This window comes from Procambarus clarkii, chromosome 42 (assembly GCF_040958095.1).
Source record: "Procambarus clarkii isolate CNS0578487 chromosome 42, FALCON_Pclarkii_2.0, whole genome shotgun sequence".
Lineage (NCBI taxonomy): Eukaryota > Metazoa > Arthropoda > Malacostraca > Decapoda > Cambaridae > Procambarus > Procambarus clarkii.
In genome coordinates this window covers 48,097-72,020 of record NC_091191.1, presented here as the reverse complement: position 1 = coordinate 72,020, position 23,924 = coordinate 48,097, and the positions used below count along the sequence as shown (strand labels likewise).

The following is a 23,924-nucleotide window of genomic DNA, read 5'->3' as shown; positions in this document are numbered from 1 at the left end:
ACAAGACTGTAATTACCATATTTGTATCCTCACAATCCCAATGTACCTTCTTGTAAATGCATAAATAAATAAATAAATAAAGTATCAGTGGCCAGCCAGGTGGAGATCACAGGCTGTACAGTACTGATAAATTATGTAATTCACAGAGATACGTTGATAAATATTAATGTTTTATATTTTATTAAAAATACAGATATATACTTTGTTTCATCCGTTAAATGTAACAATATTTCAGTATATATTATATAAGCATAGTATATATAATTCAGTATATACAATATATAATAAGAGTGTCAGACCACGAAGGAAGAATTGAAACAGGAATTTCCTTTAGTACTTTCTTATATTAATACATCTTCAGAGCGAACCATTCCTTCTGAAGATGTATTAATATACGAAAGTACTTAGAGCATTCTATTGTGGTTTTAATATTGAACAATTATACATATACGAAACAGACAAATCTGGTGTCGGAAATAGTAAAAATATTAGTGTGCGATGTGATCAATGTAAGGGGGATATTGGGTGTGCCTCGTATCCCCTACAACAACAAGAAGTTCGAGAGCGATGAGGCCGCCACTAACTAGCTTCAGGATGTCGTCGAATCTAAATCAACAATATACTACCGCCGCTACTTTCTCGGAAACGTAAGTACCTGCCGCTTTACTTCTCTCACCCTGCCAAGCCTGGCCTGGCCTGACCTGGCCTAGCCAGACCTGACCTGGCCTAGCCTAGTCTGACCTGGCCTAGTCTGACCTGACCTGGCCTAGCCTTACCTAGCCTAGTCTGACCTGGCCTAGTCTGACCTGACCTGGCCTAGCCTTACCCAACACTAATCACCACACATGACAGCCCAAACGAATCGCAAATAAGTACACGTAACAAGTCATATGCCCGGACACACTTTCACCTTGGGGACTGAGTGGTAACTATTGTATAGAAGAGCCGGCTCCCTGAGAGTGGTAAGAGGGCGTGATAAGAGGCTAATGTGTGGTCTTGAAGGAAGTCGATAAAGCAGACAATTTTCAAAAGGAAGGGCAGCATAACGAGCAGACAGGAATGGACAGACAGTCGGTTATCCCATAATGTGTAATACGCCGCACACAGCATGGGTGGAGTGGGGGGGGGGGGTTGTAGCAGGGCACAGTATGGTGATGGTGCGGGTGAAGTACACACCCACTGAATTCCTGCCATCAATAATTGTTTTCATAACCATTAGAACAATGGCATCCCTCCAGCCACCATCCTTCCACTGACCCCCTCCTCTGGTCCTCCACCTCAGACAATAACCCCCCACACCCCCTCTCCCTTCCAGACATCAGCATGTCAAAATCAGTACCATAATGTGTTTAAACTATTTAAACTAAGTCATTGTGTATCTCAAGGTATCTTAATTCATTTGAAAGTGTACATGTGCATTCATTCATATACTCGCCTAATTGTGCTTGCTGGGGTTGAGCTCTGGCTCTTTAGTTCCACCTCTCAACCGTCAATCAACAGGTGTACAGGTTTCTGAGCCTATTGGGCTCTATCATATCTACACTTGAACCTGTGTATGGAGTCAGCCTCCACCACATCACTTACTAATGCATTCCATTAGATATAATCATATATGATTACACATAATCATAATCATTCTATACACATAATCATATATGTGTACGTCAACGTATACATACATGCGTATATATACCTCATATTAAAATACTGATAAACGAATGACCATGAACAAATTAATTTATAATTGTAGCATTATATATAATTTTAATAGACTAATTACGTGTTTATACATTTGAATGGTCCAGACAGGTGGCCAGCCTTGGACATATACGCTTCTGGTAGGCACAATGACCTCATGTTAGACCCTTGATAGATTATGTGAGAGAGAGAGAGCTGGGGCAGGGAGGTGCGTGCCCCAGGGAGATAATCCATGCCCATGCCCCGCCTCGAGGTCAGTTCTCGAGTCACACCAAGAATAACATTCGAGCAAGTTGTCCTGACCAGGATGTGGCATATTAGGGAGGGTTGAGGAATAGGAAGCCTGTCTGATAGGGCTCTTGGCAAGCAGCTCTCCCTCAGTCTACCTATCTATATGGAAGAAATGTATCTAGGCCCTCCTCCCCCCTGCCTATTCTCTCTCCCCCACCTTTCTTCCTTCATTTCCTCCCTCCTTCCCTCCCCCTCACTGGTGAGAGAGTAGGAGTGTGAGAGTAGTTAGAGAACTCGTAGTTCTCACGCTCGTGAAATTGTCTGCGACCCTGGAGGAGTAGAGCGGAGGGGGGGGGGGTGAAAGTAGGTGACGATGGAGGAGTAGAGGGGAGCATTATATGCAGTGAACGTTGGTGTCTATGGAAGAGTACATCATAGAGGAGGGTGAAAGGAAGGTGACGATGGAGGAGGAGAAGGGAGGGGGTGTGAAGGTAGGTGATGATGGAGGAGTAGAGGGGAGGAGGGGGGCAAAGGTAGGTGTCTATGGAAGAGTACATCATAGAGGGGGGTGAAGGTAGGTGGCAATGGAGTAGAGCAAACGGGGTGGGGGTTGAAAGTAATCCTGAGTTTAATTTTTTAGTTATATATAGTGACACCTCGACTTACGAATGAATATTTATGAACTTTTCGGGTTACGAGCCTAATTTCTTCGAAAAATTTGAATCGGGTTACAAACTTTGCCTCGGGAAAGGAGTTTGTTGATATACGTATGGGCTGACCTAGCGCGTGGTGGCATGGTGATCGCGCCTCAGTTTACCAGTGTCTCCTGCCTAGTAAGTATCGCGCCTGAATTCTTTGTAAAGCATTACATTTGTTTTGGGATTTTTGGCTATTTGAACATAAAATTTGTTATGATATATCTTGCCATGAGTCCCAAGAAAGCCAGTGGTAAGGTTCAAGCCAAGAAAACACATGTGAGAATGACCATAGAGGAAAAACAAGAGAGCATTCATAAACATCAAAATGGTGCACGGGTTGTTGAACTAGCTAGGCAGTACAACAAATCTATGTCAACAATATGCACTGTACTTGCTAAGAAAAGGACATTATGAACATTAAAGTGGCAAAAGGCATATCAACAATCCCGAAACAAAGAACACAAACACTTGAGGATGTTAAAAAGTTTTTATTAATTTGGATACACAACAAAGAGTTAGCAGGTGATAGCATTTCAGAGGCCATCATTTGTGAGAAACCAAGGCATTTGCATGAAGACCTTTTAAAGAAAACCCCTGGAACGAGGGGGGGGGGAAAAGATGAATCAAGTTTGAAAATGTGAAAAGTTTGTGTGACAATAGAGCCTCGTGGAAAACTTTTGCTGTGGTCATTACCTGGTGGAATGCACCCAGGATGGAGTATTAGGGCTATACATCTTTTAAATCATAAAAGTAATAAACATTTCCCATCAACCTTACAAACAATATTAACCTATTTTCATGTATTTCCCCCATGTGCATTTTAACAAAGTTGCTAAATTGCCTTTATCATTCTGTAAAATTTCAATTACAGTACTGTATGTATAATTTTGTTAGTATAAATGGACTGAATATTCTGAAATTGCTATTTATTTTACAATTTCAGATTCAAAGGTGGTCTGGACACCCAATTTGGTCAGACAGGTGAAGAGAGCATTTAGGATAGTTCGAAGAGATGAAGATGGTCGCAATTGTGTTCGAAGAGGCAAAGGCCCCCCTTTGCTCCTGACATTATGTTCAACCATTGACCTCTGCACACCTAACACAAGGTAGGTTGAAAACTCCTCCTTCATGTCATTGGTACATTAGCCAGAAACTCAGGGCTCATGTAGGAATACCCCTAAAAAAAAAAAAAGTGGCCCCAACAATGCATCCTCCAAGTCTGGAGGATGAGCAGGAGCATTGTCGAGAAGCAGGACCTTGAGTGTCAAACTTTTCTCTTGCAGATATTTTTTGGTGGCAGGGCAAACCACTCCACATCACAGTTTTTCTGCACATCATATATTTTTTAAAACTCTTGGATTTTCGGAATGATACACGAGCAAGGGTTTAATTTTCAAATCGCCACACAGCACAAGAGTTAGCCTATCCTGACACAAGTTAGCCCAAGTTAGCTTGTGTCCAGGCAGTGACGTCTCCTCTTGGGTAATGTATGTCCTCTTCGGCAATTTTTTCCAGAATAGCTATGTCTCCTCACAATTAAACACTTGTTGTGGAATATATCCATCAATACAGTATCTACAAAATCTTTAAAATCATGAACAAATCTTTCAGCCCCTACTTTGTCTGAGCTGGCACCCTCACCATGCCTCACAACACTATGAATACCACGTCTTTTTTCAAAATTTCTCAAACCATCCCCTACTCACCTTAAACTCTTTCGTATCTACAAAACTCATTCTAGGGGTTTTCTTTATAAGATCTTGCATGAAGATTTCATTGTTGACCAAACCACACACTGGAAATTGAATAGACGACATTTCGATCCGTCCTGGACCATTATAAAGTCGATTGTGATGAGATGAGGGAAGCAAGAGCATTAAGTAGGCAAGAGAGAGAGGTGAGGAGATGGAAGTATGTACGTATGTACATGAATAAAACATGTACATACTTATACATAACGTGTGTAAATAGTGTAATAAACACAATAACAGTATTTTGGGAGGAGGAATGTTGGCGAGTAATGTGTTGGAGGAGGGAGGGAGGACTGGCAGGGTGTGGCAGCTCACTCATGTTTTTTGGGCTCACCATACCAACATAGTGGATCGTTATGGTGAATACATACGTAGATGGGTATATACAATGTGTGTATATAGTGTAATAACAGCAAAAACACTGTTTGATTGATGCGCTAGATGCGCCCCGGGCGTAGGACCGAACCTGGCCACAAACCGTCGCCGACGGCGACCCATGGCCTCGGACAAGGCGAAGCCTGGCCCCCAGAGGCACCCAGGGAAACCCGGCGGGCCGGCGCCAGGGAGCCCCGGAGGAAAGGCGGGAAGGACGCCGAAACCCGCCCAGACGACCCCAAGGCCAATAAAAAGGAGACGGCCCCAAGGCAGAGCACAAAGGGCGTAGTGCCCACCACGCCTGGCCACATGGCGACGCCGGCAAGGGCACGCCTGGCCGCCGACGGGGCCCCGGGCAGGGCGCGCGCCTAGCACGCCGCGCGGCGGGGCCCCTTGGACACGGACGGGCACGGCTGGACGGGGCCCCACATGAGAGGAGACCGAACGCAGGCCACTAGGGACGCGGCCCAGGGCACGCCGACCCTAAGCCAGCCACGCGACCAGCACGGCACGGGGGCGCCCGGCACAGGCCCAAGGAGGGCGCCCCAGCTCTCCGGGAGCAACAGCAGAGAGCCCGAAGGACTAACTAAGGCGGCACACACGTACCGCGAGGGGAAGGCGCTTGGCACACGCCGCACTGGGGAGACCTGACTAGGGTTGAACAGAAAACCTCACCTTGGGTTTAGAAGTGTAGGGCAGGAGGGCCCTGCCGGAACAGTCTGGGGTGTCGAGGGCCCCAGGATGTCCGTGAGAGAGAGGTCAGGTACCGAGGCAGCTGGCGTGTTGTCCATCTCGTGCGAAGTCGGGCGGCCGGGGAGCGGTTGCGAGGGCAGCGGCGAGGGCAGGCGGAGTGCAGGCGGAGCTGTACCACTGTCAGTTGAAGGCGGCTAACTGCTTGTTTGTGGGGACAAACTGCCAGTTAGCAGTGGCGCCCGGCTTGCCTCTGAGTCGTACCAGGCCGTGCCAGGCCCTGGGGGGTATGGAGAGGTGGCAGGACTGATGACTCTTCTGGGCTGGTGTAGATGTATACTTCCAGTGCAGAGGTATTGAAGGTGAAGGGAAAAGGCAGTTCCACTGCTATGCAGGGGATTCACGTGACACTTGTGAAGCCACAGAAATTCTGGAGGCCCTACTGAAGCCAGTCCAAGTATTAAATAAAACCCCTGAAGTACGCCGGTGAAGGGTAAAGTGAAGGGTGAAGCAAGACCGTATGCCCCAACTTCAGGCACACACAGAAAATCACGTTTTGGTCCCGCCTCTCAACTGTGTATTTGAAGTTGGGGCGTATGGTGTTGAACTGCTTCTTCAGCCTTCACCTGAGTGCTTGTAGGTCTTACGTAAGACGTTGACTCAAGGAGGGGCCTCAAAACTTGCTGTGATTTATGGGGAAATCCGGTTGTAAGACTTTTACAAAGTCAGTAATATACTGTGGTAGAGTATGCAGCTGCCAGTGCCTTGGGCAAGGGTTTACGTCGCATCACAGCTCCAGTGGATTTTCTGCTCGGTGTATATCAGGTTGTGATTTTGTGTGTGTACCGTATTGTTATGATCGCCGTGTGATAAGTCCTTTCTGGCCTCAAGAGTCATTTTTACCCACCTAGAAAGATTGCAGATGGCCAAAGCAGTTATTTAAGTTAAGAAGGGACAAGTCTTAAACAGAATTTTGCATAATATTTGACTGTAAAGGGGTAAATTGAGGTAGATTGAAAAACAAAATGGTGAACCGGGCAGGCGGTACTCACAATTAGGCGAGTACACTCGGGAACTTTTAAAGTGCAACCAAACATGCTTTAGGCTCTCACAACAAGAGGCGAGTGGTGGTGGCTCAGGTGCTCAGCCAATCAGAGCACCTAAGGAGGGAGGGCAGGAGTGAGAGGGGGGTGGTATGTGGAAGTTTGGTGACAGTTGTGTGTAGTTTGTTCATCTTCATTGTAAGTTTCATGGCTTGGTGTGCATTTCCCTAGTAAATTTAATTCGGGAAAAATTCAGGTGTTTGATTTTTTAAATCAACTTTTTAAATGTTGAGTTGTTAAAGCCTCAAAGTGCATGGAGTTGGTTTGGGAGTATGGCATCCTCATGCTGTTGCGTGCTCGCGTGAGGTAGCAAAGGTGATGTAAAGTTGTGGGGTGTACATGCTTGGGACGTCCTCTCTCGGGATGGCTGGTGTTAGACCTGCGTGTTTGTCGGTTGTTGAAAAGCCATTGTCATCCTTTGCTGTTGTGGTATTGATTTTACATTGTTCATCTTGTAATTAATACTGTAGTGCGATATCTAGGGCTACCATTTGTAGGTTTAAAATGTCTAATACAAACAGTTGTCCAATGAGTTTTAATAGGAAATATCATCCACCAAGCACCATTGTACAATTATATTAATACCTGCACGGTGAATGCTCAAAGACCCTTTCTTTATTCAGTGTTGTCACATACCTCATGGGGGTATGGATAGGCAAACACTCATTCGGTTAAACTTGCCTTGTAGTATTTTCAGAGCTCAGTAATTTGGAATCTGGTTAGCACTTTGCAAATAAATTGACCTTTAAAGTGAATTCCTATTTAGGTTTAAAACATCATACCGAATGAGAAACTCGGATTATATAGCCGAACACCAGAAATGTTGTTATTCAATTTGGTTGCCTAAAGCACATTCAAGGACTACACATTACATGGCATTCCAGGATTCCTCTATACCTTGCCTTATGCTGTAAACATTGCCACAACCCTGTGTTTTATTGATTTAAATGGCCACAGGGAGGCATACAACACTGCAGATTATGATGTCATTAGTTATCCACTGTGCTGACAAGTGGGCTGACTGATGTTCGTTGACACCTGTATCGTGCTTCAATTTAATCGCCAGGAGATCACCCTCTCACTAGACTCGTCTGTAGGAAGTACAGTATAGTATGTCAAATTACCTTGGATCATAAATAGCATAAGACTTGGGGGTAGGAGAGGGTTGCAGTGTTTGTCATGGCTCTCAGTTGTTCCTGGTATTAGGCAATTTAGTTCTGGAATCATTTTTGTTGGGCAATGTTAAACTTTTTCGAAAGTAGATGTTTTTCTGAAAGGGAAGGGGGGGGGGGGGAACCTCTATGCTTGGATACAGTTATCTAAGTCAGGGGTCTCCAAACTTTTCAATGTAAGCGCCACATTATATATTTCCCATATTTATGCGGGCCGGAGGAATAAAAAATGAAAAAAAAACAAAAAACAAATCAGTGCCAGTAATTTAATTTCCTCAAATATTAAAGTATAAACATGGAAAAATTCAAACATATCTTTTTGGAAAAAATCAGGGTAAACTAAATAGATTCCTGCCTTTAGTTTTATGCAACCAAATTAGTGTGACGAATGATACTGTTGTTTTGACTTCAAAATTTCATTAAAATCAGGTTCCAGATTAGATGAGCCAATTGTAAGAATTGATTTCAAGTGATCATCAGACAAATTTGCTCGATAGTTAGATTTCACATACTTCATTTTGGAAAAACTTTGTTCACACAAGTATGTTGAACCAAAAATGGACACAAAACTACAAGCAAACTTTATCGAATTTGGAAACTGATCTGGCTGCAGGCATTTATAAAACTCAATCAGATTTCCTTCTCTATACTTATCTTTCAGTCTGTCATCTGCCTGGAGATCAATAATTTCCATTTGAAATTGAGTTGGAAGATTTTCAGCATTGCAGTCAAATGGATTATGAAAGAGCCTGATTTCATTTGCTTTGGCATCAAGGTCAGCAAATCGCTTCTGAAACTGTTTTTTCAAATCTGAAATTATTTCATTTGCAAATGAAAAAGGAAATTCAACTTTACTTCCTGCATGAAATTTTTCACAACATGGAAAATGAGCAAAATTCTTAACCTTCACCTGGCCTTCAAGTAGTGCAAGTTTTGCTCTGAATGCCTTGACATGAACAAAGTAGTCACTGATCAAATTTGTTTTGCCTTGCAATTTCAGATTCAAGTTATTCATATGACCTGTCATATCTGCAAAAAATGCCAATTTCCAAATCCATTCACATTCTGATAATAATGGCTGAGGGTTATTTTTCTCTGTGAGAAATAAATCAATTTCTAATCTGAGCTCAAAGAAATGCAGCAAAACCTTTCCACAACTAAGCCATCTAACTGCTGTATAATAAGGCAAGTTAACAAACTCCGCATCAATTTCTTTCAAGAAATCACGGAACTGGCGATGGTTGAGTGCATGAGATCTAATGAAATTAACCACAGAAACAACAGGTTTCATGACACAAGACATATCAACATATTTTAGGCACAATGCTTGTTGATGGATAAGGCAATGCAGAAAAATGGGTTTTGAGCCTCCAACCTCACAAGCTGTTGTAATTTGCCCAACCAAACCCTTCTTTGTCCCAGACATATTCTTTCCTCCATCAATTGTCACACACTGCACTTGTTTCCATTCCAGGTTATATTCTGTCATAGTTTTACTTAGTTCATTGAAAATGTCCTCTCCAGTTGTTGTGGTGTGCATGCTGTGAACTGATGCTAATTCTTGGTTCACATTAAATTCACTATCAACACCACGAATGAATACTAAGAGCTGAGAAGTATCACACACATCAGTTGATTCATCCAACGCAAGAGAATACCAACAAAATCTTTTTGTTTTTTTCCTTTATTTGCCGAATTATGTCGCCTCCTAAATCTTCAATTCTACGAGCAACAGTATTTGACCCAAGACTTATCATTTTGAAGAGGTTTACTTTTTCTGGACATACCTCTCCTGCTGCTTCCACTATACACTCTTTTATGATACTACCATCAGTGAAAGGTTTTCCTTTTTTAGCCAACACATAGGCAACTTTGTAACTGGCTCTAGTTGAAGTTTCATTTTCAGATTTTTTCTTACTGAAAACAGCTTGTTGAGAATGCAGACTGTGCTGAAATGATTCAAACTTTTTAGTGCGTTCTGCTCCTGTGATGTGAGAATAACTTGAGCCACGTTTAGATTCATAGTGCCGACGAATATTGTATTCCTTCAGAACAGCAACACTGTCTCTACATATTATGCATAAAGCTTTATCATTTGCTATCACAAAAAAGTACTTTATCTTCCATTCGTCATTGAACCGACGGCACTCAATGTCCACTTTTCTTTTCTTTATCTTTTCCATATCTGAAAACATAAGGGTAAAATAAATGAAATAAATTCTACAGGAAAAAAACAGCTTGTATGTGGTGTTAAAAAGCATAGCATATTATTATAAAGTGGTAAATATTATGGCAACAGCTTTCGTTGATAAACTTAATGGTTATCATTTTAACTATTTTAAACATGCAATATTTTTGGCTACAATAGTATTATTGCTATTTTGTATAACTAAGATAAAGGCATTGTCAAAGTACAGAGAAAAGAATATTGTACAGTGTTTGTGCTCCCTGAAACGGAAGCAGCGAAGCCCCACTCGCCCTCCATCCCCACAATATACAGTTATACACAACTGATTGGTTGTAATGCACAACACATACCTACCAGTATTAGTATCTGTGCGTCACACTATCGAGAGAGAGGAAAACTGACTCGGGTTGAGCGCCACCAGTCAGCAGCCCCAGCTTTGAATAATTCTGCGATGCCATTCGTACCATAATTATTTTTTCAAGGCCACCACACAGGGATTTGTTTGGAGGGCCGGATGAAATTATGTGGCAGGCTGGATGTGGCCCGCGGGCCATAGTTTGGAGACCCCTGATCTAAGTGAATACTTAGATTTATACAGTAGAATAACTACCTTCTTTTCCTTAGTCAAAATGGTTGCTTGTTTATTTCTAGGGACTTGTATTTTCTTTTATTTTTAACTGCAGCAACTTTCAGTGAATGATAGATTCTTACTGAAAGGACCTTTACTTCATTGTTGTTGCTTTATGGTCATCTCATTGTGTACAGGGATTCCGCGAAGCTTTTGGGGTTAGTGTTTGACACTCGTTTGTCTTGGTCAGCCTTATCTCTTGCCTCCGAGTTGAATGCTCTAAGGCCCTTAACCTCCTTAAGGTTTTGTCCCATACTTCTTGGGGAGCGGATAGAGAATCAACTACAACCTTTGTGGTTGTAGTTGATTCTCGTAGTGCCCTCATGGCTCTAGGGTCCTTTAATCCTGTCCATCCGGTGGTCATTGAGATTCAACATTGGCTGTTTCTTATTTCTAGTAAATTTAAATCAGTAGAGTTTTGCTGGGTTCCCAGCCATATTGGTGTTTCAATGAGCGTGCGGATGCTGCCGCTAAGGAAGCTATCCGTTCTTGTCCCATCTCCCATAAAGGTATTCCTTATTCCAACTTTTATCCTGTTATTCATTCTTCCCTGTTGGCAGGGTTGTTGGTCCTCTGTGGTTGGTAACAAGCTGCATACTCTCAAACTTAGTGTGTCCCCGTGGCCTTCCTCCTACCACCGTAACCGGCGGTGGGACACTGCTTTGGCACGGCTGTGGGTTGGTCATACCCGCTTAACCCACGGTCACTTAATGGAGCGCCGCCCTGCTGCTTATTGTCCGAATTGCGTTGTCCCTCTAACAGTTGTGCATATCCTTGTTGAATGTCCTGACTTCCAGGACGAGCGTGTGTCTTGCTTTCCGACCGTCCCTCGCAGTCACTTGTCCCTCAATAGAATTCTAGGTGAATCGGATACTTTTGATATCGTTCGCCTTGTGCGTTTTTGTTCTCGTATTGGCATTCTTGGTGATATTTAGCGCCCTCTGGTGCCTTCTTTTGGTAATTACCTTACCTTCATTGTTGTTTCATTTTAATGTGGTAGTTGTGATATGGATTGTTCTGGCTCACGTGCAAGGTCTTGGATTTGTTTGTTTTAAGAAATTGCCAGTCTTGTTACTATTTGTAGAGTTAGAGATCTGCATTAAGGCCTCAATATTATATTCTTTATTTTTTTAATAACATGTTATCAGCAATTTTTGTGGTTGGTAATATTTAGATTAATGTCAGTGATGTAAATGACAAGGGTTAAGACCCCTTGTGGTATGACAGCATTTTTCCCAGTCATTTCTTTCATTTGTTAAAGGGTCCTCGTAACCATTCTTTTGTCCTTTCTACCATGTACCTGTTTGTTGCTTCTTGGTCTTTCATTTGGTACTTTGGCTATTAAAACAATGGTCTTTGGTAATGTTGCAATTACCATTTCTAAAAAAAATGAGCAGGTTCATTAGGCAGGGTTTGTTTTTAGCAAACAGTTTTACAAAAAAAAAAAAAAATTCCATTCCTTCAGGACCTTGCAGATGTTAGGTCAAACTAATTGACAGTAATCTGTTTTGCCCCTTTCAAACAATGATGGTTTTAATATAGGTAAAATATTTCAGAATATCTGAAGTTTGGCAGACAAATCATTTAAGAGCTTTGATTAAATTTAAGTTACCAAAGACTTTGTGAAAACCATGTTGTATAGATGCTTCAGTGTCACTTTTCTAATGTTTTGTAAATTTAACAATGATCTTTAGTTAATTTAATCATAATTTGTACAAAGCTTAGGTGTTGCATAGCTTTAAATTCTTTCAAATATAAAAACTAAAATATTGACTGAAGTTTCTTCCACTTCAATATTTCAGACTAATTTGCAATATTTGTTAGTTTATGTAAATTTAATAGGTAGTCCACTTTTACATCTTTTCAATGCATTTTGCATGCACCTATGTAACAAGTTACAAATAGGTGTAAATTTTACCAAGTATTTATTTTCAAAGTAAAAAAATTTCACATGTTTAAACATTGCATCAATAGTAGTAAACAATAATTTCCAGCATAATTTCAGGATAAAGTATATAAAGTAGTTTCATTAAAATTGTTTTATTTAATAAGTTTTACATATAGTATTTATAACATCTAATATTTATTACTGTTTCAGGTTGTGGGCCAGATGCTCCTAGATGAACAGAAGATCCAAAAGGCCAAGACAACTCCAGAGACAATCACCTGTAAAACAACAATAAACATTAAACAGGGACACTACTTTTATTATCACCAATGCTTAATAATAAGTCAAAAAAATCCTAACATCCTATCTTTTAAGATAGGCTCAGCAAGGCCTATCCCTTCCTCTGATTTCAGAGCAGAGCTTGTTCCCTGAATGGGAACATTACATCCACCACTTTAGTGCCCTCAACACATTGTACATATGCTTTACTCAAAGCACAATGCATGCCAGGCACTAAAGTTTTAGATGCATCCACCCATTCAGCAAACAAGCCCTGTGAGAATTAACAATGTAACCATTGTTAAGGGTCCCTAAACCTAAGCAAATCTAGTCCATCTATTAGATGGGTAGTAGAGCAAAGCTCTGAAAAAGCCATGCCAGGAAAATCTGCAGGACTGCCTGGTCCCCTTTTATGAAATGGGGTAGGATCAGTACAAACTGCATCAATCCCTGTGGGTTGTAACAGTAGGACATGGTTACACACCTATAAATGGACTAGATAAGAGAATTAAGATTAGGTCATTGATATAGCTAAAACATCAAATTCAAACTCACCCACTTTTGTAGATTTCCTTTTGCAGAGTAAAGGAGCCTCACTCCAAGCCAGTCCATGCATCATAATCACTTTCACCTGAAAAAATATTTCAACAAATTAATTTCAGATTTAAAGCCAATCTTGCTTTACTTTTCAAATTAGCATTCAGTACTTTACAAATTCAGATGGAAAAAATTTCTTTAAGGAATTTACCTTTCCTACATATTCTAGTAGCAGTAGTAAAGATCTAATTTAGCAATATAAATATATATGGAATCAATTTGCCAAGTTTCAGTAAATGTCATTTGAGAAACTATCCAAAACTGCACTTCAATGGCAATTTACATTTATCTTTAGCCAATGCTATATTGTTTAAGTTAATACTATTTTTTTACTTTTATGCAAATCTATTCAGATTAACCTTTACTACAACTCACCTGATTCTGTTTAACTCTTCCAACTGACAGAGGGACTTCTGGACTTTCCAAACCACATTCTGGAAAACTATATAAATTTAAAACCAAGCTAAAGTAAACATTGAATATTTTTTTTACTTTCAAGGGAAAAATACCATCACTTAGAACAAAACTTTTCCTGCCATTAACTTTGACTCATGATTACCCTTAACAGTGTTATACATTTATAGATTAAAGCGTATTTAACAAACATTTAATGTTAACTAAACAAGATTTATATTTCATTAAAATTATTAATAAAACACCCTCAACTATGCTGTTTAAGATCTAATGCCCCACATTGCAATTTTCACAATTTCAACATACCATTCTATTAAATACATTCCTGAAAGGACTAAACTTTCACATATTGTACCCACTAGCCTAAGCCTAGACTTCCATACCCTAATATTTAATAGGTTTTTAGCAATTAACTTCTACCCTCTAATTCCAATGTACACAACACTACTTACTGTAGATCTGCAAGTATTTTCCTGCAGCTCTTTGTTGCCAGGACCTTCCACAACCTGTCATGTGAACAGTAAATATTACTAAAAAGTTATATGCATAGCAATGTTATTTTGTTCATACCTGAACCACCAGTTTAACAGTTGCTGTTTTAAATGGACACACTAAGTATCTTGTTGTCCCATCTTAATTACAAACAAAGCTATAGTCATTTCAAGTCAACATCCTATACAAATTTTATTTTCCAACAACTTTAGTCATGAAAATTTTTCTGGAACATTGCAAACAAACTTTAATTTAAGAACCATGTATAACATTTGAATAAAAGCAATACAAAACATATATACAATTTATTCTTTTGCAACCACTGCTTACTACTAGGACAAATTTATTCTGTTGAATTATGTACCAAGCTTTTTAGTCTGAAAATTCATAATTAACCCAACTATACTACCAAGACAATGTGATTTTACTAAATTTAGTAATTTTCTCCCCCCCCCCTTTCCAACTGTTCAGTGTCAAAAGGGAGGGGGGGGGGTGTCCATTTACTGTACCACTTACATTTTAGTGTGGGCTTCATCCACTTAGCTGGAACATTTGTGCCAGCTGCTGGTAGGGGAGGCATACCATGTGCCAATTCAGGAAGCTTTCCACGTTCCTCACTGCATGTCAGCTCAGGACCTCACTACCATGTTGGGAGGCAGTTGAAGACTAACCAATCAACATCCCAGGCTGGAGAGCAGTGCCACCTCGGGGAGAATTTACCACCTGCAAAAAATTTAATACTCTTAACAATCTACAACATCTATCTCATCTTTACCTAGCCTCCAAACCTTACATTTGTCAGCATTAAACTGCATCTGGTAGTCTTAACCATTTCAAAACTATATAGGGCATCGGTATTTTTTATTTGCCAATTCGGCAACTATTGCAGTCTAAACCATAATCTTGCGAATAACCGAGGTCCAAGGAGAGCTTTTAGGCACTACTTACAACACTTCCTCCAACTTAACCCCATTTATACTAATTTCCTTTGGTATAGCCATGACCTAATCAACTTCAGTCAGCATTCCCAATGATCCGAGCCCCTATCAATTTTGCGCCACTATCAAACTCTGATGAAGTCAAGGTACACAAAATCACAAACCTTATCACCATTTCCTCAACTATGCAACCTAATCCATGAACATTTAGTAATAAAACTATGCGATTCATGTATCTAGTCATGTTTCTCAAAAAGTAGAGAAATGGCACTTGCCATGTTAGATTCTAGTAACTTTCCTCACAATAGACTAAGCTAATTGGTCACTAACTTAAGCGTTAAAGTTAACTCAAACTTTTCCTTTAAAACTTGCTATATTAGGAACTTTCCACGACCGGCCTTTACCAGACATAATTAAATAGGGTAAAAACGGTATATTAAATGCAGTAAAACTACGGTAAATTCAATATGATAAACTTGCATTCTTTAAGCAAGTAGTAAGTGAACTAAACTAAATGTTAAGCACCTTGGCAAACCACTTCGTTCTATTCAATTTCTTTATTTAATCACTTTGTCCGGCTAGAATTTTTAGATTAGATTAAAGGAACACCCTCCCTGGTAACGGCTGAACTAGTTAACCAAATACAAATATTTAGGTAAAATACTTTCATAAAACCCGTCTACTTCCCCCACCAGTAGACTTGTTCAGCTAAAGGCATAATGTAATGTTCCACTTTAGTAAATAAACACTTAAAAAAACACTACCCCATCTGTGTAGTTACCGGTTACCTGACATTCTACGCTTAAAATAACCCATCTATTCCCCATAGTTGTTCGATATAACTTACCTCTCACCCGCTGGTCGAGTACACAGCAGTATATATCCTCCTCCATCACTCACCGCGTCGATACTATTTCACTCGTTCCGCAAATTGCCTCAAATCACCTGCGTTGTCCATAAACATAGAAGAGCAACTGACCGTAACACCCGTATAGAGATCATCATATAACGTGGGAACATTAGTAGTACTGCTGTCAAAACATAGATGGCGCCAGGACAAACGGTAATTCCTCCAGGAACATTCGGGTGGCCTCCATGGGCCTTTAGGGACGACCAGGAGGCCTTTTGGGCCTCCAGGGGGACCTCCACGCACCTCCACAGATATCCAGGGAGCCTCCCTCCCGGAGATATTGCATATCTCTTACCTAATTTGTATTATGAAATATGACATGATAGTGCGTTACAGACTTCAGTTAGGAAATAATTGGACTTGTAATGTGATTACTGATCCATCTGTATCCCAGTCATTTTACTATGTTAATTTTATGTAATTTATTCTTAAGCTTAATAACATTATTTAAATGTGCTAAATTTCCATTTATATATATATATATATATATATATATATATATATATATATATATATATATATATATATATATATATTATGTTTCCAAATTTCTGATAATATACAACATATTGTGGTTTATAATTAAGTTCTTATTAATAGTGATCCTGCATCAAAATTAACAATGTTCAAATTCGGTTTTGTATGTTAAAATTAACTACATTTTTATGTTAATTTCTTTCTGTAAATAATGATGATAAAGTGCAATAAAGGTATGATTGAGACAATGTTAAATCGTTAAATCCTAAATATATCTTGAGTCTTATACTTGAAATATTAAATGAACATATAGTGTGTAGTGTAGTGTTTCAATTATTATTAAGAGGGAAGGGTTGGGGGTAATGGTTCATATGTCCACATTCGAATGCCCCTCTTCCCAGGACTGGGGGTGCGGGAGTGTACAATAAACTATACCCACCTCCGGCAGCAGCTTGTCGAAGGCGGAAGTGGAGTCTAGGCCGTTTGTCATGAAAATTATAGTGTGATGGCTCTTATTTTTATTATGGGTACATAATAAGATTATGCCTTTATTCTTAATTTATATTACAATGCTGGTAAAATACACTTCTTGATGAGTATGGAGTACAAATGAACTCATTTTGTACCCTATACTCACAGGATGAGTATAGGGTACACAATAAACTACCACTCACATCATGGGTATGGGTTGCACAAGAAACTATCGGAGAGCAGAGTATGGAAAGCAAAGTAAACAAAGATTCACACGATGAGAAAGGGTTCCACAATGTCCTATGACTCACAGGATGAGTATGAGGTGCATAATAAATTACCATTCATAGGATGAGTATGGGTTTCACAATAAACTAAAGGTAACAGGATGAGCATGGGTTGCACAAACTATTGGTAACAGGATGGGTATGGGTTGCACAATAAATTACTGTGCTAGGATGAGTGTGAGTAGGATATATATATAAACATATTGTGGTTTATAATTAAGTTCTTAATAGTGATCCTATCCTGCATCATAATTTACATAATATATATATATATATATATATATATATATATATATATATATATATATATATATATATATATATATACATATATATATATATATATATATATATATATATATATATATATATATATATATATATATATATATATATATATATATGTCGTACCTAATAGCCAGAATGCACTTCTCAGCCTACTATGCAAGGCCCGATTTGGCTAATAAGCCAAGTTTTCCTGAATTAATATATTTTTTCTAATTTTTTTCTTATGAAATGATAAAGCTACCCATTTCATTATGTATGAGGTCAATTTTTTTTTATTGGAGTTAAAATTGACGTAGATATATGACCGAACCTAACCAACCCTACCTAACCTAACCTAACCTATCTCTATCGGTTAGGTTAGGTTAGGTAGCAGAAAAAGTTAGGTTAGGTTAGGTTAGGTAGGTTAGGTAGTCGAAAAAAACATTAATTCATGAAAACTTGGCTTATTAGGCAAATTGGGCCATGCATAGTTGGCTGAGAAGTGCGTTCTGGCTACTAGGTACGACATATATATATATATATATATATATATATATATATATATATATATATATATATATATATATATATATATATGTATATATATATAATTAGGAAGTAATGTTTATTTGGGTAAGTTGTCAGCTTATATGAACTAATAGCTAGTGTGGCTTGTATATGGGGTACATCCGGTGTCTTACCCTCGACGGTACCCTCCTTACCCTTATCCGCGGCGGTACCTTTATGGTCAGGAAGCCACGGATATTTACAATGGGGCTCGGTCAGTCAATATGATTCCTTTGACATCACTAAACTAACTCTTATGTATTCTGTTCTCGTATTGACAATTTGAATGACATCAAGAATATTTTGAATATCTTCTGATATAGATGGTGCTGTAGTTGATTGTTGTTCATGACAAGTCCAATGGGTCATTAGCATCGCTCAGATTAGTGGGAAGAAATTCTTGCTGCAACAATGTGTGTTCTCAGAGCTAACTAGGGTAACTAAAATACTTATTTCCTAAATAAATACTTTAATTGTAAATATTTGAAAATATATGGTATGTATCAGAATTTCTGACGATATAAAACATATTGTGGTTTATAATTAAGTTCTTAATAGTGATCCTATCCTGCATCATAATTTACATAATATCTACTTCTGTTTTGTGTATTAAAATGACTACTTTTTATATTAATTTCTTTCTGTAAATGATGATGATGATGATAAAGTTCAGTAAATGTAAGTAAGAACATAAGAATGAAGGTAACTGCAAAAGACTTATTGGCCCATACGAGGCAGCTCCTCGTATGGAGCTGCCTTTGATAAGTAATTACCAAAGAAGGCACCAAGCCGGGAAGGCTGTGTAGCACAATCAAATAAGTCAACTGCTCCTGAAGAGGACGGTATTACTTACAGTTTACTGAGATTAGTCTCACAAGTACCAGGTAATCCACTTTTAGTGTTGTACAGAATGAGTTTAAGTGAAGGAGTATTACCTGATGATTGGACAGTGTCATTGTTCCCATCCCCAAAGCACACTCAGATAATTATAGACCCATATCTCTAACATAATTTTGTCTATTAGCACAGTTTTCGGCGTGAATGCATTTTGGTTCTACAAGGTAGCCAACTCCATCAAAATATTAAATATGTACCCAACTCAATTAACGATCAATCAACCAATTACTCCATGGGATAACTTGGATCTAGCAGTTGATTTTGTAAATGCACCCAAGAAAGATAATGTACACTCTACATTATTAAAACAGTTAACACTGTGAAGCATCACTGAAAGTACTCAGAATATGGGTAACGATGTGTATCAGTGGTATACCGACGGTTCTGTAGAAGAAGGTGGACGATGTACCGGATGTGCATGTAATATATTTGAACAATCTTCTCTCTTACATACATGAATGAAGCGCTATGCTAAACTGTGTAATTACTATTTGAGTACTGGAACACTTGATGATATATTGAACTTGTACCCTAGATTGACGATGTAACGTATCAATTATACAATGAATGTATGTGATGTAACTCTATAACCTGAGCTTGTGAAAGCACCTTAATCACCTTCAGTGATTAAGTGCTTAATTGCACACTAGTTTCTCTATCAGTTATCTCACCTTGTCAGAGTAAAAGAGACAAATATATGTGTATGTATGTGTTCAGAATTCAATTTCACCTTTGTAAATGCACGTTAATGACACTATGTAAAAGACACATCGAACACTTTATGTAGGGCATACGTAAATCTTTGTATTTATGTATTTACGTATGTAGCTTAGCCTAGCATTTTAAAAACACTACAATCACCTTATGTGGTTGATTGTTCAATAAATCCCTGAACTATATGTTTAACAAATCTCTAACCCTATCAATGGAGTTAGTTTAGTTCTTATATTATGCACCCTATACCCATCTTGTGGGCGGTAGTGGAAAGGGTTAGAGTCCATGGCGGACTGAAGAAAATGTATATATGATGGTTAGCATTGTTAATGTGTGGCCACGTCTGTGGTAGAAAATAATACAAAAAAATCAAATAAAGGTATTATTGAAACTTTATACGAAAACATTAAATCCTAAATATATCTTTAATATTATACTTGAAATATGGTATACTTTGCTCTCTCCATCGTACTTCTGCACCTGCTGGCAAGTGGTTCGGTGCAGTGTGCAGGTGATGTTCATTACTGGGTGAGCTGGCAAGTGGTGCTCACCTGCCAGCTCACCCAACGAAAATTTGGTTTTTAATACACTTACACATTTATTGGGTCTTTCCTTCACCTTCATTCAAGCACTAGGGTATTACAGTAAGTGTTTTAATTATAATATTTATTAACGTTATTATTTTTAATTTTTATTATTATTAGTATTATTGTTAACAGGAGAGGATCGAGTGTGTGTGTGTGGGGGGGGGGGGGAATAATGGTACACATGTCCACATCCCAATGCCCGCCCTTCCAGGACTGGGGGTGCGGGGGTGTACAATAAACTATACCCACATCCGGCGGCAGCTTGTCGAAGGCGGAAGTGTAGCCTAGAGAATTTGTCATGATAATTAGTGATGACTCTTATTTTGATTATGGGTCTGTAATCCAGTTAAGCTTTTATTCTTAATTTATATTACAATGCTGGTAAAATACACTTCTTGATGATGAGTATGGAGTACAAATGAACTCATTGTGTACCCAAGTTCAAGTTCAAGTATGTTTATTGAGATAAGCAATAAATAAATCTCAAAGGGATAGAGTAGCTTAGGCTATTTCAACCCCCCTCTAATTCAAGTCCCTCAAGGGGCGCACAAATACTGTGACTACAAATAGACAAATAACATTACAAGAATCCAAACAAGAATTGTGAACCCTATACTCACAGGATGAATATAGGGTACACAATAAACTACCACTCACATCATGGGTATGGGTTGCACAAGAAACTATCGCGCAGAGGATGAATATGGAGAGCAAAGTAAACAAAGATTCACACGATGAGAAAGGGTTTCGCAATGTCCTATGACTCACAGAATGAGTATTAGCTGCACAATAAACTACAGGTCACAGGATAAGTATGGGTTGCACAATAAATTACAGGTCACAGGATGGGTATGGGCTGCACAAACTACCGGTAACAGGATGAGTATGGGATGCACAATAAATTACGGGTCACAGGATGAGTATGGGTTGCACAAACTACTGGTAACAAGATGAGTATGGGATGCACAATAAATTACCGCACAGAGGATGAGTATAGGGTGCACAAACTGGTTGGGTAAATGGAAATGGTTGGGTACATTTCCTTTCACCTAATGCGACTATTCATGTGTCCGGACACCGGCGATTGTGTGGTATTGGCTATTTATTTAACCATAACTTTGCATTCATTTAATAATTATATTAAGATATGTTTTCCTTGAAATGTAGTTACATTATCGTCTACATGGCTTTATTCTGACATAAAGACCTATGGCGTTACTTTGCATATATGCAAAGTAATTATAAAATTGATTGGCTTGTGTGGAGGCCTTCACACTCCCTGAGCGAGCCATCAAGTAACTATAAAAAGGCATATATCTTAACTTTCAATTCAGTTATATTTATGCCAAAGTATTAACATGCAGCTTATATTTATGTCTTTATGATGACATAGAAAACTTCGTTTATTACAATATCTAGATTAAATTAACATTGATCTTCGGAAGGTCATAGTTCCCATATCGGTAAGGAGAGCGTCGGCCATGAAGCCTTGTTTAAAGTATGAATATTTTTCCTCTCTAATAAGGTATAATCTCTGTGATGGATTCACAAAAACTATTTTATATCTGCCTTTCTGATAACATATACAAATATAATCTTTATTTGTGAATATTTGTTAATTAAGCAATATATCAGAGGGCGTGTAGGGTTCGGTGTTCAATGAACGAAAAGGACTGGATCACTGTGTACAGGAGGCTGATATGGCAGCAAACACTCTCCTGGCGACCATATTTCTTGGATAAGTCGCTCCACACAATTGTCGCTTGGACCGTCGACTTCCTATGGCGTCACCTCTCACATATTTACGTCTCATTTCGTTATGAAATTAGATTATTTCAGAGAAAAAATAGGTTTGATCATGTTCTACGTGTAGCACCAACATTATAGTAAGTAAATATACCATATTTCTTCATTACTTACGTAATGCTAATACGTTTTGGGTAGTTTTGGCCTGATTTGGGATGATTGGGGTAATTCTATGGACCCGACGTAAGTGATTTTGGGGGGTCCATAGAATTACCCAAATCGGCCCAAAACTACACAAATCGTCCTAGCATTACGTAAGTAATGAAGAAATATGGTATATTTACTTACTATAATGTTGGTGCTACACGTAGAACATGATCAAACCTATTTTTACTCTGAAATAATCTAATTTCATAACGAAATGAAACGTAAATATGTGAGAGGTGACGCCATAGGAAGTCGATGGTCCAAGCGACAATTATGTGGAGCGACTTATCCAAGATATATGGTCGCCTGGAGAGTGTTTGCTGCCATAACAGCCTCCTGTACACAGTGATCCAGTCGTCGTACATACATGTATGTATGAGTGTGTGTACATGTGTATACAACATTAATAATTTTGTAACTAGCGTCAAACACTGTTACTTGCTTAGCTAACCGAACTAGAGGGTTCAGTTCCTGAACCGATTATGTGCCTCTGTAATCCTTTACACCACCGCCCACGGGATGGGTATGGGGTGCATAATAAAGAAAGAAATAGAAGAAATTGAAATTGCATAATACGGTTATTGACATTCAATAATAGTAAGATAAGTTTTGATATTAAGTTTTTAAGTAAGATAAGATAAGTTTTAAGTAAGACAGTTTTGATATTCCTAGAGTACGACTTAATCAAACTAGAAATGCTCTACAAATCAAGGGGCCCAGAATGTGGAATGACCTTCCCAACCATGTTAAAGACTGTACCTCTCTCAACCAGTTTAAGTTAAAAACGAAGCTATACCTATTAAATTCCCTGTAACCTACCTTACCCTTCTATTGTCAACCAATGTCTGTTTTTTTTTTTTAAAGAGCGCTGTTTGTCGACATAATTGTATTTGTGCTGCTTTTTCATCTATGTTTTCATTTCTTGTTTTCATTCTACTCATTATGCTCAATTAGTATTAAGCTTGTCATTTAAGTTTATCATGCCCGAAACGCTTTGCGTAATAGTGGCTTTAGGCATTGTATGTACTAGCTCTACCTATAAGTCAACCAATCTTTGTAAAAATTTATTGTATGTATGTACCTTACCTAAATAAACATTTTATTTTATTTTATTTTATTTTATCTTCGCTTTCACTTCAGTTATATTTATGACAAGTATTTAAAGTGTAGCTTATATTTCTGCCTTTCTGTTGACATAGAAAACTTTCGTTTATTACATTATCTAGATAAAATTAGCATTGATCTTCAAAAGGTTGTAGTTGTAACTTCCATTATAAACAACATTATTATTGCAAACAGTAGGAGTTTCAAAGTCTCATTTGTATGGATACCTTCTCATATAGGTGTTGTCCAGCATGATGACACAAACAAGGCAGCTAAAACTGAATGTGATAAGCCTGAAGTTGAGTGGGATATGGGCATTCCAATCTCTTCTGTCAAAGCCGCAATATTTTAGGAAATTAGAGAAGACAGAAGAGCAGTCACTGACACACAAAAGCCAGAAAGCAAGAGTATAAGGAGCTATGACATGTTTATGTGCCTCTGTAACCTTTTCCACTACCGCCCACAAGATGATATATGGGGTGCATAATTAATGAACTAAACTAAGTAAACATGTTTAGAATCGAGAATTATATGAACTCAACTGTTCA

The 23,924-nt window shown here is 38.7% G+C and overlaps 1 protein-coding gene and 1 long non-coding RNA gene across 5 annotated transcripts; one reads left to right on the top strand and one right to left on the bottom strand.

The window, feature by feature from the left end:
* Positions 1-280: 280 nt before the first annotated feature.
* LOC138373574 (uncharacterized) lies at positions 281-12,731 on the top strand. 2 transcript variants are annotated; one of them, XR_011231186.1, is made up of 3 exons: positions 281-647; positions 3,571-3,733; positions 3,911-3,931. It is a non-coding gene; the product is annotated as an uncharacterized lncRNA (long non-coding RNA). The 2 variants fall into 2 exon arrangements; XR_011231185.1 differs by lacking the exon at positions 3,911-3,931 and adding an exon at positions 12,633-12,731 and having other exon boundaries at positions 282-647.
* On the bottom strand, positions 12,559-22,317 carry LOC138373573 (uncharacterized). 3 transcript variants are annotated; one of them, XM_069339789.1, is made up of 6 exons: positions 22,240-22,317; positions 14,721-14,927; positions 14,165-14,218; positions 13,674-13,732; positions 13,257-13,332; positions 12,559-12,700 (listed from the first exon to the last, which is right to left on the bottom strand). In XM_069339789.1, exons 2-6 carry the CDS (start codon positions 14,782-14,784, stop codon positions 12,651-12,653), a joined length of 303 nt encoding a protein of 100 aa, XP_069195890.1. In that variant the 5' UTR covers positions 14,785-14,927; positions 22,240-22,317; the 3' UTR covers positions 12,559-12,650. The 3 variants fall into 3 exon arrangements, with proteins under 3 accessions (XP_069195890.1, XP_069195891.1, XP_069195889.1); XM_069339790.1 differs by lacking the exon at positions 22,240-22,317 and adding an exon at positions 15,990-16,500 and having other exon boundaries at positions 13,674-13,740; XM_069339788.1 differs by lacking the exon at positions 22,240-22,317 and adding an exon at positions 15,990-16,474.
* Positions 22,318-23,924: the final 1,607 nt, after the last annotated feature.

Excerpts from the sequence above, each read along its gene's own strand:
- LOC138373573 (XM_069339789.1), bottom strand. The coding sequence starts at position 14,784 with ATGCCTCCCCTACCAGCAGCTGGCACAAATGTTCCAGCTAAGTGGATG. Across the intron at positions 14,219-14,720 it reads GATGAAGCCCACACTAAAAT|GTTGTGGAAGGTCCTGGCAA; the intron begins GTAAGTGGTACA and ends TTCACATGACAG. Across the intron at positions 12,701-13,256 it reads AAGGAAATCTACAAAAGTGG|GTGATTGTCTCTGGAGTTGT; the intron begins GTGAGTTTGAAT and ends GTTGTTTTACAG.